At 42.8% G+C, this 16,210-nt stretch overlaps 1 protein-coding gene across 1 annotated transcript in view; it reads right to left on the bottom strand.

Moving 5' to 3' along the window:
* Positions 1-15,586, bottom strand: part of DNAAF5 (dynein axonemal assembly factor 5) — a 161,800-nt gene extending 146,214 nt beyond the window's left edge. The window contains exons 1-2 of the mRNA XM_078664908.1: positions 14,919-15,586; positions 11,115-11,299 (exon numbers count right to left, since the gene is read on the bottom strand). Coding sequence (XP_078521034.1) covers positions 11,115-11,299; positions 14,919-15,528 — 795 coding nt within the window. The 5' untranslated portion in view covers positions 15,529-15,586. The remainder of the gene's footprint in view (positions 1-11,114; positions 11,300-14,918) is intronic.
* Between the last annotated feature and the right edge of the window lie 624 nt (positions 15,587-16,210).

Here is a 16,210-nt window from a genome sequence, read left to right as displayed (position 1 = left end):
TGTTTTAACTTTTAGCCTATGACTGTCTGCACACAGGTTTAGTTTTAATTCAAATTATTAATGTTAAAGCTACAAATAGAGTCAGAGCGACAATAGATAGACGGCAAAGCAACCTCCCCCACATCAGCGGGAAGCAAGACTACAAATCAACAGACTATTGTACACAATGAAATGTGCTTTATAGAAATTCACTTCAGCAAACATTAATGGCGTATTTATCTCAGATACTATCACAGAATCTAATTTATAGCTGATATTTTTTTCACAGAAACTTTTTTGAATAACAATTCACATGTGATCACATATATCATATTCTTGAAAGGGTATTAGTTCATCAGGTCCAACAGACAGAATAGGATTGGAGGAGTAATTGTTTGTATCCACCGTAAACCCCTTAAAAGCAAAAAGTTGAACACACAAACTTTTAAGAAGTAGTCGGTCTGCATATGATATTTCAAGGTAGTTGATTGAGCTACCAGCATTGACCCCTGACCAACAGCCACCTCTCCTTCCAACTGCCAGCTTCTCTACCCCAACAGAACCTTCCTCTATCATCCTCAATAGCCTCCACCAAGCTAAACTTCAGTTTAACCCTTTCTTGTGTTTGCGTGTGGCCCAGATACTCAACCTCCTCCACTCCAAACTTGAACTTGTCCAGTCCTATGGTAAGACAGGCTCCCTCCAATTTCCTCAGAACTTCCATCAACACGCCATCATGCTGTTCTTTGTTTCTACCCCACACCAAAACATCATCTTGGAACACCAACACATTTCACAGTCCCCGCAATATGCCCTGCATGATTCTCTGGAAGACAGCCATCGCAGATACCACACTAAATGGCATATGAATACATTGGAAAGCTCCTTCGGGAGTCAGAAAAGATATGAGATGCCTTGACTCTGGATGTAGTCGTACCTGATGATAGGCACTCAACAGATCTAAGGTTGTAAAATGCCCAGCACCCTTCATAGACATCAACATCTCATTTATCCTGTGAAGGGGATGTCGATCTATCCATATATTGTTGTTTAGATCACGCAAGTCCACACACATGTGAATCTTACCATTCATTTTTCTGGCAAGAACAACGGGACTTAGCCACTCTGAAGCCTCGATGGACTCAATCACACCATTGTCGCTCAAATGCTTCAATTCATCTTTTAACGGTCCACGCAAGGCAAACGGAAAATTCCACACCTTTTGCACACTTGGCACCGCATCTCCCTTCAGTACAATCGTATGCTAAAACTTCCTCAAGCAACCCAACTTTTCGGGAAACAAGTCTGGGAACAAAGAACTCCACTTATTCACATTCCCTTGTGCTGTGAGCAAGACTTGATCAGATTGTTTGGGATTTAGTATCACGCCCAAAGCCATTTGTTCCTGCCACGCCAGCAATGTTCTACCCTTCTCAACTGCACATAGACCGTGCCTGTTGCCTTCCTCCCATGAAATTCCAATTCTGCTGAGAAATATCCCTTCACTGGCAATTTGCTCCCACAGTAATACTCTGGTTCAACATCAGTGGGACAAAGTTCGCACTTTCCTATGTCCTCCAAACAGATTTGTCCATCAAAGTGAATGGTGAACACAAGTCCACCCATACTTGTACTCCCATGCCGCTCACCTTCACGGTACACTTCGGAGGATGGTAAGCCTCACTCACTAAATCCATACCACCCTGGGATTTCCCTCCACACACTACCATCACTTTGACGTTGTCCTCATTTTGCAATGCTTCCCCCTCGTTCATAAGATTAACACTCTGTTAGGTACTGGAATTCTCCAGCTCTTACATGGTCTAGAGAAGTGTCCCACTTTCTTGTAATTGAAACACTCCCTCACACCAACACACACACCTATAGCACACCCTTCTCTTATCCCGGTCCTTTGTTTTTACAGCACTTTTGTCAAATATAGCATTTTCAGTTTTGAATAAAGATTTGTGCACTGCACTCACGTCTGTACTCACACCTTGTTCCCCCTATACTGTGGATGCATTACAATTTGATTCCTTCACATATCGTGAAGTATTCCACGCACACCTGGCAATGTCAATTGTCTTTTCCAGTGAGGGATCTTTCAAATCTAACAACGTTTCTTCTATTTTTATATTATTAGTTCTATTTATCAACTGATATATTATTATTTCATCACACAAATCTTTAAACTTACACGGAAAGGCCAACCTTCTCAATACCGCCACATATTGCTCTATAGTTGGCTCCTGCATTTGAGCTCACAAAAAGAACTTGTGTCTTTCTATCACGATACTTGTATTTTTGCCATAATTTTCTTTTAATGCTTTCAAAGCACTCAAACACACATCATCCCCATCCGGATCAGAACCTGCGTCTGCACTGCTATTCTCACACTTACAAGTAACGTTTAAGGACTTTTCTCCATTCCACACCTAGACTGTTTTAATACGGCTAATTTTCTCTTAGCAGCAAAAATGTCTCCTCAAACGTCCTCCAGATACGTTTCAAACATATCCCTTCAATCCTACTAGGCCATACTCGAAGACCCTGGATCCTGTAAAAAAAAACATCAGAGTTGCAGGAATAGATTGCCCGGTCATGCTTCCTAGAGCTGATATTTTAGTTAGACAAAACATTTAGAGGGTTTTTTTTTTTACAGATCCAACCACGTTATGCTATGCAACAACGTTTTTGTACTACTTTTAGTATGATTAGAGAACAAATCAGTAAAAGCACACAAATGGTCCCTAGCAAACATTAAACAGTGCACTCTTCTTGGACAACAAACATGAAACAGTGCACACAATTCAGCACATTTCCCTCCACATATGAACTTTTTCACTCCAATAAAATAGCACAACTGTCATTATATACCCAAGAATTAAACTCAGTAATGCATTTAGAGTGAATGTCATTGAGTGGGCATACGCCATTGAGTGGGCATACACCAATAATGAAACCGATCTCTACCAGCTGTATTATTGCCTGGACAACTGGCCATAAGTAAGCCACCTGCACGGTCAGATGAATTGCACCGTAGTCGCCGCAGTTATTCTCCCAGCCAATACTCCTGGGCAATTATCAGGACACAAATGGACCTTTTTAACATTAGGCCAACTTAAGTAATGTTTACTCAACAGCGCCCCATAGTCATCCACAGTTTCCTGCCATCAGTCACGATGTGTTCTAGACACGCGGAAGGCGTGCCCTACTTCCAATCCCAAACCAGCAGAGGCTCAATCCCACTCCCGATCACTGGCGCACTCTCCCACCACATGAGGCCCAACGCAAAGAAGAGGTGCTATTTATGCCCCAAATAACTAACAATCAGAGGCCCAATAGGAACCCTGGCCTCTGGCGCACCCCTCATGGACCGATCTGGTAAGCTTCCCCCAGTCAGACAATGCACGCCGGCTTTGCCCGCAAACTTGCGCCACACAAAGAGCATTCCAGATAGAGTTACGAGCTGATTCTACAGCACTTCCTGCAGGCAGGCCCTCGCCCATCACAACGGATCTACGCGCAGTGGCACGTTACTCACATTAAGGCCCACACAAGTTACGATCCAGGCATGAACACATGAAAATGTACTTGCCAATTGCCGATTCCGGAGCAACTTAAAGCACTTCCAGCAGGCAGGACCTCATGCACCTCAACAGATCAGTGATTCATTAGACGGGTTAGGGCACATACAAGTTGCAAACCAGGCAAGAACACACCCCAAAAAATTGCCGCCCACAGGAAATGCTGACCCCACTTCACTCGGCATAGGGATGATGTAAACTGCTTGCCAAGCGTTCACAGTGAAATCAGGGGTCGCGGTCCCTAACAAACTGGTTCCATTGGAATAATAGGCCACAGAGGGTCCAGATCTATATGGATGAGCTCAATCACTCTGTATATGATATTTAAAGGTAGTTTTTTTAAGCTACCAGCATTGAACCCTGACCAACAGCCACCTCTCATTCCAACTGCCAGGTCCTGTCCCCTGACAGAGCCTTTCTCTAACATTCTACAATCTAAATTCCCTACCAGGAGCTGGAGCAGGGGAGTAGGTGACAGTATCAATACATAACTAACATTTACACGAGATATAACATAAACCTATTTGCTATTAGAATCCTTGAAAATAGCATTGAACATATTTCATATTGAATCTATCAGCTTGCACATAATTTACCTCCTCCCAAAGTAAAGACCTATTTGAGGGGTTAAATGACTTCAGTTTTTAACAAATTCTTACTGCACAAAATACACATTTTGGTCTTTAGCATTAACCGGGAAACTCCACTTATCTTGCAGTCCCCCTTCATCAAAACTTTAGGAACACAAGGACCTTAAGGAGCTTTCCATGCATCCGACACATGATAAACGCAGAATCCTAGACAAAGCAATTCCCAGCCTCAAGAAAACATAACGCCTCAAACCCCTTGAAGTTGCGAGGGGAGATTACACTTTTATCTCATTTTACCTGCAAAAAAAATTCATGTGACCTGATTAAAGAAATGATATATTGTAAAGGGCACTAAAGAGAGTTCCTTATGTCACACTGCCCCAAACTATCAGCTCAACCTTAGCAGATTTTAAAGAGAGTCTGGAGGTGCCTTTGAAAATCATAATGAAGCAATCTAAACTGCCATTAATAAGCTGGCACCTCTAAAATCAAAAGAGCTGCACAGGGTCTGTGATTTGAAGGCGAAGACAAAAAGTCTACATAAATTGAAAAGAAGATGAATTTTATAAAATGCGCAAGAGTTTAATCTGCAGTTAAAGTAACCTTGAACAAGAGTACAAGCCTAGTACAATCACTGTAAAAGACACGGTCCTATAAGAGAATATCTGGCATGCCAAGAGCTATCCAAAAGGATTATTTTGCGTAGTAAAAATCAACATCAAATCCCATTGCCTGAAAGCCTTATCCAATTTGTTAAGAAGAGTCCAGCACCGCCAACACTGTATTAACTCTCTTTATTGCATCCACCTCAGATAGCCCAGCCTCCTCTAGATAAGCCAACAATAAACTGAATTGGTTGCCCCGGACGCCCCACCAGTCCATGTGATGCCCCTAAGACTCAGTAGGTTACAATAGAGTTAACGGGACAGAGACAAGTTACAACACATCTTCCGCCTAAATATGCAATAACCAGCAAACAGCAATAAGTAAAAGAAAGGATAAGTAACAAAAACATAAGATGCGACCCACAAACTAGAAAGGGTTTGGAGTCAAAGGTTGCAACATTATATAGGCAAAACATTCCCATACGAAATATGATATAGGTGACTCACTAAAACTCAACTTCTAATCATGCATGGGATTACAATAATGAACACAGGATTCCCCAAGAATAAAAATGCACCAATGAATTAAAGCACTAGAGCATAATCCTTAAGGTACCTGGGAATTTCTTTGTTCTAGAAGTTCGTCGTGAACAACTCGCACCTCTATCCTCATGATCCTCTGGTTAATGCTTTTCTGTTACGAAGGTCAAGTCAGTATTGTGATTGCATTTTGACATCCTTGACATACTCCTCACCTCTCCCCCACAGGGCACAACAAAGGTTTTCCTAATTTCGATTAAGCGTTCCGGTACCACAAACTTTGTGTCTCCTTTTGAGGTCCTAACTGGTTTCTTCGCATAAACCAAATCGCCCACCTCCCACTTCTTTTGTTTTGCACCAGGTTTTTCATCAAATCGCTTCATAAATGCCTCATGGCGTGATGACCTGTACTCCACAACCTTATGACCACTGAAAAAAACCAGGTTTGGTTGGGAACCAGCAATTCGAACCTTGCATTTCTAGAAAGGAAAGATTCTTGTCCACTGCTAGGTGTAGTGTGATGTGCCACAATTTCTCATGCATGATCCCTCTCAATGGTAACCCACTTTCTAAGGCAATCTGTACACGCTCTCACTTGATGGTTCATGCTGTCCACTAAACCATTTGCCTGAGGTGCATACATGGCAGTGGGGTGATGCACAATTGCCTGAGCCTCGAGAAACTCCTTGCTCTCCAGTGAAGTGGATCTCATCGTTGATCACAATGGTTTTGGGAATGCCTTCACACGCAAAGATATCCCTCAAGAATTCCAAAACAGTTTTAGTCACAACAGTATTCATGCAAGCCGCCGCAAACCATTTCGAAGTGTACAACACTAGAAATTCTCCCCACCCTGGATTTGCTTACATTTCGGCCAAAGTTTACTTAATCGGCAAGGTTGAGGATCTTGTCCTATAGACCTTCCGGAGGAACCAACCTTTCCACCCGATAAAGTTCATTGTCAACAATACTCAGCTCCTCATGTACATTCCAAAATGCTCTTGGCCCCTTCAGATATTTTGCAGATGTTCAGCCAACCTACCACATTCTCAAATACCTGTTTGTGTGTACTATCATTGGATGTCTCTACCTAACAATAACCTCCCCCCCCCAAAAAAAAACACCTTTGCACCTTTCCCCACAAAAAATGTTTGCAGTCTAATTGTAGAGATCACTGCGATTCAGGGAAAGTGTCACTCATGCAGCTCATTTATATGTGGCCTGGCTTTGTCTGGCTGACCATTTCAAAACAGTTCAGTTTTGTTCTCTCCACTTCAAAAGTGCATAGTTCTGATGTGTCTTGCACCACCAAGGACTTCCCAATCCAGCTGTAAGCTGTCACATCACAATTTGCTTTTTATCCTCCCCACTGTGCCCATTAGCTGTAAATGCATACCACACATGAGCGTGACTCTACGTGCTGCACTTGCGCTGGGGACAGGAAAGCAATTATCTCCATCAGGATCTCCGACCACAGCGGCAACCAGGCTCACAGGCCTTTCAAAATGGTGCACTAGATTGTCGTGCTTAGAATATATGGCGGCAGCGCATGGTCTTTTCAAATGCAGCAACAGTACTCGCACTCCTAGCGGCATGTTAATGGGGTAAGAGCCACAAAATAGAGGGATACGATCCAATCTAGGAGTTTAAGTGCCCGCAATAAATCATCGCCTGTTATCCATTATAAATTCAAGTAAAAATCAGTTTCACAATTTACTCGACTGTGTGTTGAAATCCAGATTTTGTAGTAATCGCGCGCAGGGTTTATCAGTGGATGCACCAACTCATCACCAATTTAAAAATAAATAAATAAAAAAAAGAGTCCAGCACTGCATTAGTTGTATTATCTCTCTTTATTGCATCCACCTCAGAAAGCACAGCCTCCTTTAGACAAGTCACCAACCAACTGACCTGGCTGCCCAGGACACCCAACCATTCTATATGAGGCCCCTAAGACTCTGTAGGTAACAAAAGAGCTGACTTAAAAGAGACAGAGACAAATTACAACACAATTCAAATGCCAAGAATTTCAAATGTACATCTGTGATAAAAATCTTCTGTCCTACTCTATTTCCTCCATCATTGAAACGTTCATCTCAGCAATTGCACATGGATACAATATATTTTTTATTATCATCTCTTAAATACGCTTGGGCAACTTTCTACCCAATTAGGAGGGACTATTAATAAAACCAGCCAAAGAGCTAAAACTAACATTATACAACGTCATCCCAGTCACGGCTATCAAAAAGAAACTGAATCAATTCTGCAATGGTGCCAACTCATAACTTATCACTAAGGAAAGGAATCTGTCCAGAAGCCATCTCACCTCCTTAAAAGGCCCAAGCACATCTAAATAAACTCAAAACTATTGACATGTCAAAAACCTCGAAACTCCATAAAATTATCGAAAACTGACCCTCCAAGCCACTTCACAGTTTCATTGAAAATAAGGATCCCAGTACCATAACAATCACGATTTCAAAAAGGATTCAGCGCAGAAACCACCAACTTAAAACATACTTGAAGAAATACACGACATAGTGGGTAAATGTGACGTTTCCTTGTCCTTATGGAACTCTCAGCGTCCTTCCAACACAGTCCATCACAACAAAGGGCTTCTCTAAGTCCGGAAAACATGCAAGAGCTTGAAAGGACGTGCTCTATGTTGGTTCACCTCATTGTTGGCCAGCCATAAAAAGCTGGTAATAATAAGGACCTTCTCCTCAGACATGATGCAGATCACTTTAAGAGTCTCACCGAGTGACATCTGGGCCCTTGCATTGTTCAACTTGTATATGGTGCCCACTAGAACGGTGACAGTGGAGTTAAGTGCCTCTATTTGCCAATTTACAAAAATTCCATTCATGCTGTGCATACTGTGAAAACCTATCTTCAAAACCTTCCAAAATGTATATTAAACTTCCTTAATCTCAAGACAGAAACAAAATAATTCTCAGCTTTACCCATACAATCAAAATGTAACTTCAAAGAAGTTTGGCTCGTTGAACGAATAATAACAGCTTAGCACCATTGATTGGTTTTTGGATTAACACATCCCAGTAGTGCAGCTATAGTATTCTATCAAAGCGATTTTGGAAAGGGTGCCATAATGTTACTTCCTAAAACTTCATTGGTCACCATACTGCTTTAATGTATGAGCCAGTGGTTGCTGCTGGGCACCCCTGGCAAGTATTCATAGGAACCTAGACACATTACATTTGCCCCATGGACAGATATAGCAGTAATCAAAAACTGAGTTTGTCTGGGTGCGGCCGGACAGACCTACAAGCCCACATACTGACATAATGTATGCAAGTTGACAGCTGACAAAAAAAAGACAAGTCTGTTTGATGTCTGTTGTTTTTTTAGGGGCCTTGATGGCCTGACTTTAACATGGAGATTAGCAGGTGGAGGAGAGGACGCGCAAACGACATGCAGTTGGGGAATTCTGGTGACACCTGAAGTATGGTGCCAAAATCCTACATCTTACCGTGGTCGCATGCGGTCTTATGCTGGTGAGTAAAGTCTGGCATTATGTCTCACACCACCTCTCCCATCTGTTTCTGAGATTTAGGGGCGATGTGTGGCAAAGTAGACTCCACAATCATGCCTTGACCAGGTATCCCACTTCAAAATCAGTGGACGTTGATCTGATGTGCCACTCCTTTTTACCTGACAAGGTGTGTAAATAAAGAGCGAGGCCCCAGGGGTTTGGGATAGAGGGTAGTGAACAAGAAGGGAAATACATCAATATAATTTCGATACTTCTTTGCCTTCGCTACACATGGGGCTGCGAGCAATGTGAATAGCACAGATCTGAAAGATGATGAAATGAGGACCTACTGATTAGTAGAACCCACTGAAGTCCTACATAGGTTACATCTGCTCACAGTCATGTTAGGCAACTCAGCTTGAGCAGTTCAAAAAGTAAGGGACAGCAGAGCTGGCATTGGAGAGTGGGGTTACACAGTGAATAGAGAAGTACAGAGCAGATTGCTGAGGAGAGATAAAACCATACGTTTACTACTGTATGGATTTTCATTTTGAACTTGTCGTAAATGTCACCAGGGTGCTTTAACCCACCATTAATGCAATTTAGGGCACATACTGAATTGAGGTAAAGCAACTGCCCAGGATCACAAACAGTGCAGGTGGGCTAGTTGGGACTACGATCCTTGCCACCTGCTTTTGCAAATGTAGCCACCTGACAGTTACTTCACCTGCTGAATGATAATTTCTCATCAGCAATTATACAAAAAGTACTTTAATGTCAACACCGTAATTGGCTTTCTTGACTGCATTGGAAACTTGAGAATCCCAACTAATATTTTAGGGAAGCCATTGTTTAATTGCACTCTCAAATCACACCAATATATCGGCAATGATTTATTTGAAAATACTTTTGTTGGAAATAGTCAAATTGCTGCATTAATACATTTTGTAAACACATTTGTAGTTGGTGTGTACGTCAGAAAAAAAGCAGTAGGCTAATGCTTAAACACAAAATTGTTGACCGGGATGAAATTGTGGATCAATACAATGAAGCATCTGGTTTCAGTACAGGAAAGTATTAATATTGGATTATCCAAAAGTGAAAAACAATCTCAGTGATAAAAGCATCTGCAGTGTCCAGAGACAACCCTGTGATTGGTAACTGGGTATTATGAGGTATCAATGTTTTTATATTTTTGACGGGAGGTGTTGGGGGGGATTTGTCATAATCATTAGAACCCAAATATTATGGCCTGACAGGGTACACTGTCACAATCATTACTGGTTTTTCAAACTTAAACACCCACAAACTTTAAGAGTTTGTTTTGAAAAACAAAAAAATCTAGTGTGCGGCCTCTAAAAACACAGTGGTCGAACACCTAACTTTCAGTGCCTTCACAGGAGCCACTGTGGTAGCGGCTCCTGTGAACGTACAGATATCAGTGCAAAGCTGGCTGTGATCTCAAAATATGGCGATCCTCAGTCTGCCAGAGTGGCAAACATAAGGTCCTCTGCCTGACAGACAAAGGTAAAACCAACACTCAAATTGAGGCCTAAAGTCACTTCCTACTAGTAAGGTTTACACAGTAGCGACTGCTAATTGACAGGGGTGGTTAGGCGGAGGGGGCTGGGGGGGTCGGGAGAGGAATTTAATATTTTTTTTAATGACTTCCCTTTAACGGTCGGCTGCTGCCACTCCTCTGTCCTCTTCATCTTCCTGCCGCGGCCAGCAGCAGGAAGCACCAGGGCACACAGGTTCCCCTGACCCAAACACATTGCTGCAATGCGGCATTGTGATTGGTCTGAGTACCGTGGATCGGCGCTCAGGCAAGAACAGGGAGCCTGTGCATGTTCCTCACCAGGCTGTGTAATGCAGCCTGGTAGGAACATGTAAAGTGCGCATGATCTGTTTGGTCGGCCCAAGAGTGCCAGCCAAACAGTTCATGCGCACTTGGGGAGTGCACAAAACTCCTCCTCTGTTCTGGCCAGCCACGCCCCACCCCACCACTGACTGCAATAGGTGAAATAAAATGATAACATACGTTATCATTTTTTATTTTTTCGTTTAGGCAGTGGGGCGAGTTTACAGTATACAAAAAGTGACGTTTTAATAATCTTCACATTTCCTCTTAGTGCAGAGAAACATCTCAAAGCACAGACTGCTAAAAAATAATGACAGTTCCAACATTATAACACATAATAGCAACATCACCATTAGCAAAAAGCATATATTTGGTGCCAGATACAAAAGTTTAATTAATCCAAGCAAGATAATTGCTTGACAACGCTTTGCTAAGATTTTTCCTTCAGTGAGTTACCTGTGGTGAATCATCAAATAGTCTTTGCGCCAGATGAGAAAGAACATCATCCACTGACTTCCCGTTGCCATATTGGATCACTATCCCCGTAGTTTGAATCACAGCTACACGAACCTTAGAGTGCTGGTGTGAAATGGTTTGCATTAACGGTTTGATTAACGATTCGGACTGCATATGGAAATGTTCTGAAAGGGGAAAAAAAACTTCATGAATACTGTAGTATAGAATGTCTTTTTCAAAAACACTAATTGATAAGTGCCAACAGAAACAAAGGATGTAACAATTTTTATCAGCAGAATATAAGATTACATCACCATGGCGGAAAACACCTATAAGGGTGTGCGGAAATACTAACTCATCCGGATCCGAATTTTCAAGGGGAAGGGTGCAGGGTGAAGGAGTTGGGCGGGAAGGGCACTTGAAGGGTTAGTTAGAACCATGGGTTTCGTGGTGAAACATAATTGGACAAGGTGTGAAAGGACAGAAATGTGTGCCTCGGCCTCAGATTGCTGCAAATAGGCCCTGGCTGAAAATGTTGTACTGGATAACCAGGGACAATATCAGAACCCCAGAAATAGATTAAGTACCATGAGATATCTCAAAATAAGGTAGGAAGGACTCTGTCTGATGTGCAGAACCTTCATCTCTGGAAAGCGTGCTGGGCGCTCATGAGGACCTACTGGTTGAGAGATCCAAGGTTTGAATGCCTGGTTTTGCTGATTAGCTTGTGATGCTCAAGATTGCCCATCAAGGTAACGTGGAGGTGGGGTGATGTGTAAAACTTGGCTGATGCTTGTGACTGCAGTGGAAATCTTAAAGGTATTTAAATGAAGAAGAAGACAAAGATGAAGTGCAGATAAAGACCCATTAAATGTATAGTAGCCCTACTGAAAATTCCCCATATGGTCCTATGTATAAAACAACATGTATATAAGTGCTTACACTGTTGCAATTAAAATATGAAAGTCCTGCTAATAAGCGCAACTAGTGCACATCAAACGTCTAGCAGTTAGTTCTACCCAATCAGGAGTATAGCGCCGTAGGTGGGACGTTTTTGTACTCTCGGATTTAAAGCACAACAGGAATAATGAGAAGTCATTGATAGTGCATTTTAAAATACGGCAGCTTTGCTAGGCAGTGTTGCAACAGCCCCATTACAAGTAAAGCACCCCTCCTAAAAAGAGAGATTAGCTTCTCATATTTCCTGCTTATGTGCGTCCTACCAGAAGGGTAAAATTAAGTTCAAACCCCAATTTTATTCTATCCTTTGTGCAGCCTTGTCAAGTGTCCCAGGTCCAAGTGTGATGTGCTGCTCCAGTCCATGTTTTTTTCTGTGAATTGTGGGATTTGTAGTCTTGTTTCTTCCATTATAAAAATGGACTGCAAGTCCCAGATTTCGAAGGACAAGTCTGGACTGGAGCACGACATCACACATGGACCTAGGAAACTTGGCAGCTATGTCTGATCCCTGTTGGCACTAGTCAAATAACCCTCTTTAGATACATAACCTATCAAAACTCGACACATAAAGCATCTTTATTCATCCCACCAAAGCTTTATATTGTAAAAAGCCAGCTCTAGTTTTCTCAATGCATTGGCACACCAAGAATGTAAACCATGTATTGATTCAATCAAACTATAAAATGATTGATAATTAAAGCTACATTTTAAGAGAACAGCTTATATCCGTAAACTAAATATTTTCTGCCTTTGAATGCATAAAGGGATATTTGCCAAACACGGAGATAACTGGCTTGGGAGAGGAGACCATGAGGATCTTAGGATGAGTCAGGCTTTGAATCACAGGGTTAAGGTTACCATAAGACTCCATGTCACCGAGGATGCAGTGTCCCACCCCTGTGATTTTCTTTTCCAAATGTTTTCAAGTGCATTAGTTCAATTGCATCACCAAACGTTAATCAGGACTGATTACCCAATAGTGCTTGCATTTGTTACACCTGAAAGCAGGACTAAAGGGCCAGGGAATTGTTGATATGGAGTCATCTAGTAATCTCGACTTGGGGTGTCATGCAGATAGATCGCATCTACCCACTCGTTTCACAGGGTGAACTGTCTACCCTGCCAAGAGGTTGGGCCCCACAGAAATAAGTTAAACTCGTCCTGCTGTAATTTTCAGATACTGGGACACATTCAGCGGTGCCTGCACATTGTCTGTATTCCTTCTGAGCAGCAACATGGAGGCGAGGGACTTTGCTATTTTAAATTCCAGCTGGGCCCAAATCAAAACCCAAACTTAAGGGGCAATCAGGTATCATGGCTGGGAGCTATCTGGCCTTACACCTAGATTCAAATATAATGGAAGGGAAACAAAGGTTCACAGCTTGCTATTACTTTGCAAGTACTTAAGAGAGGCATGCTGTTGGCTTTTTTCTGTCATATGAGACATATGCATGGGCTGTAAGAATGTCAGATGTTTTGGTCTGTCCCACTATTTACACACATAATTTAAATACCACAATTGTGTTTTATTACTTTTATAGCGCTACAGCATTACTAATTCCAATGCATGGTGGCAGACGCTTTAATCACACGTACACATTATACATTAACAATAAAGCATTTGTGTGAAAATCAATTTACAGGATGGGTTACATAAAACAGTGGGGGTTACAATGTGTACGAGTCACATTCTTTCATAGCTTGCAGTGCTATATTAGGATTGCAATTTATGAACTGCAAATAACAAAAGGATCTCCGAGTTAAAAGCAGTAAACCACTTACCAATTTCCTTAAACTAAAACTCTGTCATCTGCGCGTTGCATGACGCACTTTGCAGGAGACATATCCCTCTATTCTACCTTGATTCAAAACGGGGACTAGACAAAGCACAAATCTCTTCAGCAAATATGTTAACCTCCTGAGATACTTTTACGCTATTATTATTCCATGAGATTTACTGGGCACAAAGCGATTTCTGCAGCAGGTGCCTAAACCCCCAATAATATATTTTAAAATCCAGACTTTGCAACTTATTAAGCAGAACAGTTTTACTGCCATGTTTCGCCTTGTTGACAATTTCTTTATAACAGGGTTTAAAAAACAAATGTATAAGTTGAGGCCTAGCTTTTGCGTCTGGGTTGTGCTACTTTTTAGGCGCAACGCAGACGCAAACTCATGTGTTAACTATTACAATGAGCACAAATGTACTCAAGATAATCTGCTAAACATATGTGTGAGATCTTAAGATCTGATGTCACTTCTTGTGAGGTAATGGGTTGTGATGCCACTTCCTGTGATGCCACGTGAGATGGCACGTGCCGTGATGTCACTTGCATACTGCCTAAGTTGATTAGTCCCAACTACTACTTTTTTAGGACTTGTACCCTGGGGTATCAACTTTTGCTTCACCGAGGGAGCAAGTTGACCAAATGTCGGACTGAGATGGAGGAAATGCCTTATGTTCTTAACATTTGTGTTGGGTATTGTGGGAAATGGAGAATGCTACGGCTTTTCCTCCTTTGACCATGTGCTCCCTGCTCAGCTCTAAGATACTGTGATGAAAGCAGGGTTTTAAAGGATATGAATAGTTAGACAGATGGCGGGATAAATTACGCTAAGACAGTGTGTGTCCAAGATTACATCGGGCACGTCTGCCCAGGATGCTAGTTGGAGAAGATGCTGATGATGCCACTGGGTGATGGTACCCTGGTTGCCACAGGTGATGGTATCCAAGACGCCATTGGAGGCAGCTTTCAAGGATGCCACTAGGGATTGTGCCCAGGTTGCTACTGGGTTGAAGAGTTGGAACACTCTTCCGACATCACCGAGGAAGGATTTAGATACCTGGGATGCTCTTGGCATAGCTCGACGCACACTTGCAGCTCTCTTTCTTCACCTCAGGGAAGGGGTCCACGATGGTTCGCTGCAGGATCCTCACCATCTCGTCCAGGTAAGGAGCCAGACGGGCCCCGCACAACTCCACCGTTAGAGAAAGCAGCTGCACTAGGCCCAGCCGCAGCTCCTCCGAGGGCTCCACAAGGGTGGGCTGCCCCAAGCGCTGCTGGAGGGCGGGCATGAGGTAGGGCAGAGTTTGCTGAGGTTTGGGAAGACACCGCAGTCCCTCTGTGAGCACTTCCAGACTAAGCTCCCGGCAGCTCTCTGCAGGGTCTGTCAGGCACCGCAGCAGCGAGGCCAAAAGAGAACTAAACACCTCTTGCAGTGTAGCGCCCGACAGCCCGGGGTCCAGCAGTGCTTGTCGCAGGCCGCACAGCCCCCGACGCCGAGTTGCTTTATTGTCATCCTGCAGGCAGTTTAGGTGTCGCGCCAGTGTCTGCAACACCTCCGTCGGCGCCCGACCTTCACCGGCCTGTGGAGCCTCTACAGTTCCCTGGTTGTCTGAAACCTGCGTAACACCCATGGCTTCACTTCTTTCTGCTACCGGATTCGCCGCCATGCTGTTTCCTCGGTAACCAAGGGACTCGCAGCGTATCCAACGCTTCTTCCGACTGACATCTTGGAACACTAGACCGCGTACCTGTATATTGTTTAATAAAGTCTAGGAGGGGGCCATTTTGGGTGTAGGTAATAGTTCAACCGTCCAATGGAAGCTTAGAGCTGTGCTATTAGTCCAATCACTAACGAGGACCCGGCTCATCGTCTACGTCTTATTCGTCCTTGTACAAAACGTGATTGTGCGGTCTAGTTCTTAAGATGTGTTCTAAATAGGCTCGTCACAGACGCTTTACGGCAAAGTGTGTTTCATTCGAGTCAAAGTCACGCTATTTATCGTTCACATGAGGGCTTTTACGACATACTCTAGAGAAGGTGACATATTTTGACAGAAACACACTATTGAAAACTAGGCGCACACATAAACGTATTGGCTGATTAGCAATGCCAAGGTTGAATTTTTAAGTGGAGATTTTCCCCACTGCGAAGAGCATAATTCTCCAACTATACTAGAGAACGAAAATACTTTGCTATATTTCGCAATCCTGGTCACTGCACTGGGAAAATAGTGGCATGTATTTATATAGTGATACGATGTCCAAGCTTGTGACAAAAGCACTGTGAATATGTAAGTCCTTTAATAAAAATGTTTTATTACACACAGTATAAATGGGCTGTCGCAATGA

Source organism: Lissotriton helveticus, chromosome 10 (assembly GCF_964261635.1).
Source record: "Lissotriton helveticus chromosome 10, aLisHel1.1, whole genome shotgun sequence".
Lineage (NCBI taxonomy): Eukaryota > Metazoa > Chordata > Amphibia > Caudata > Salamandridae > Lissotriton > Lissotriton helveticus.
This window is presented reverse-complemented; position numbering and strand designations above follow the sequence as displayed.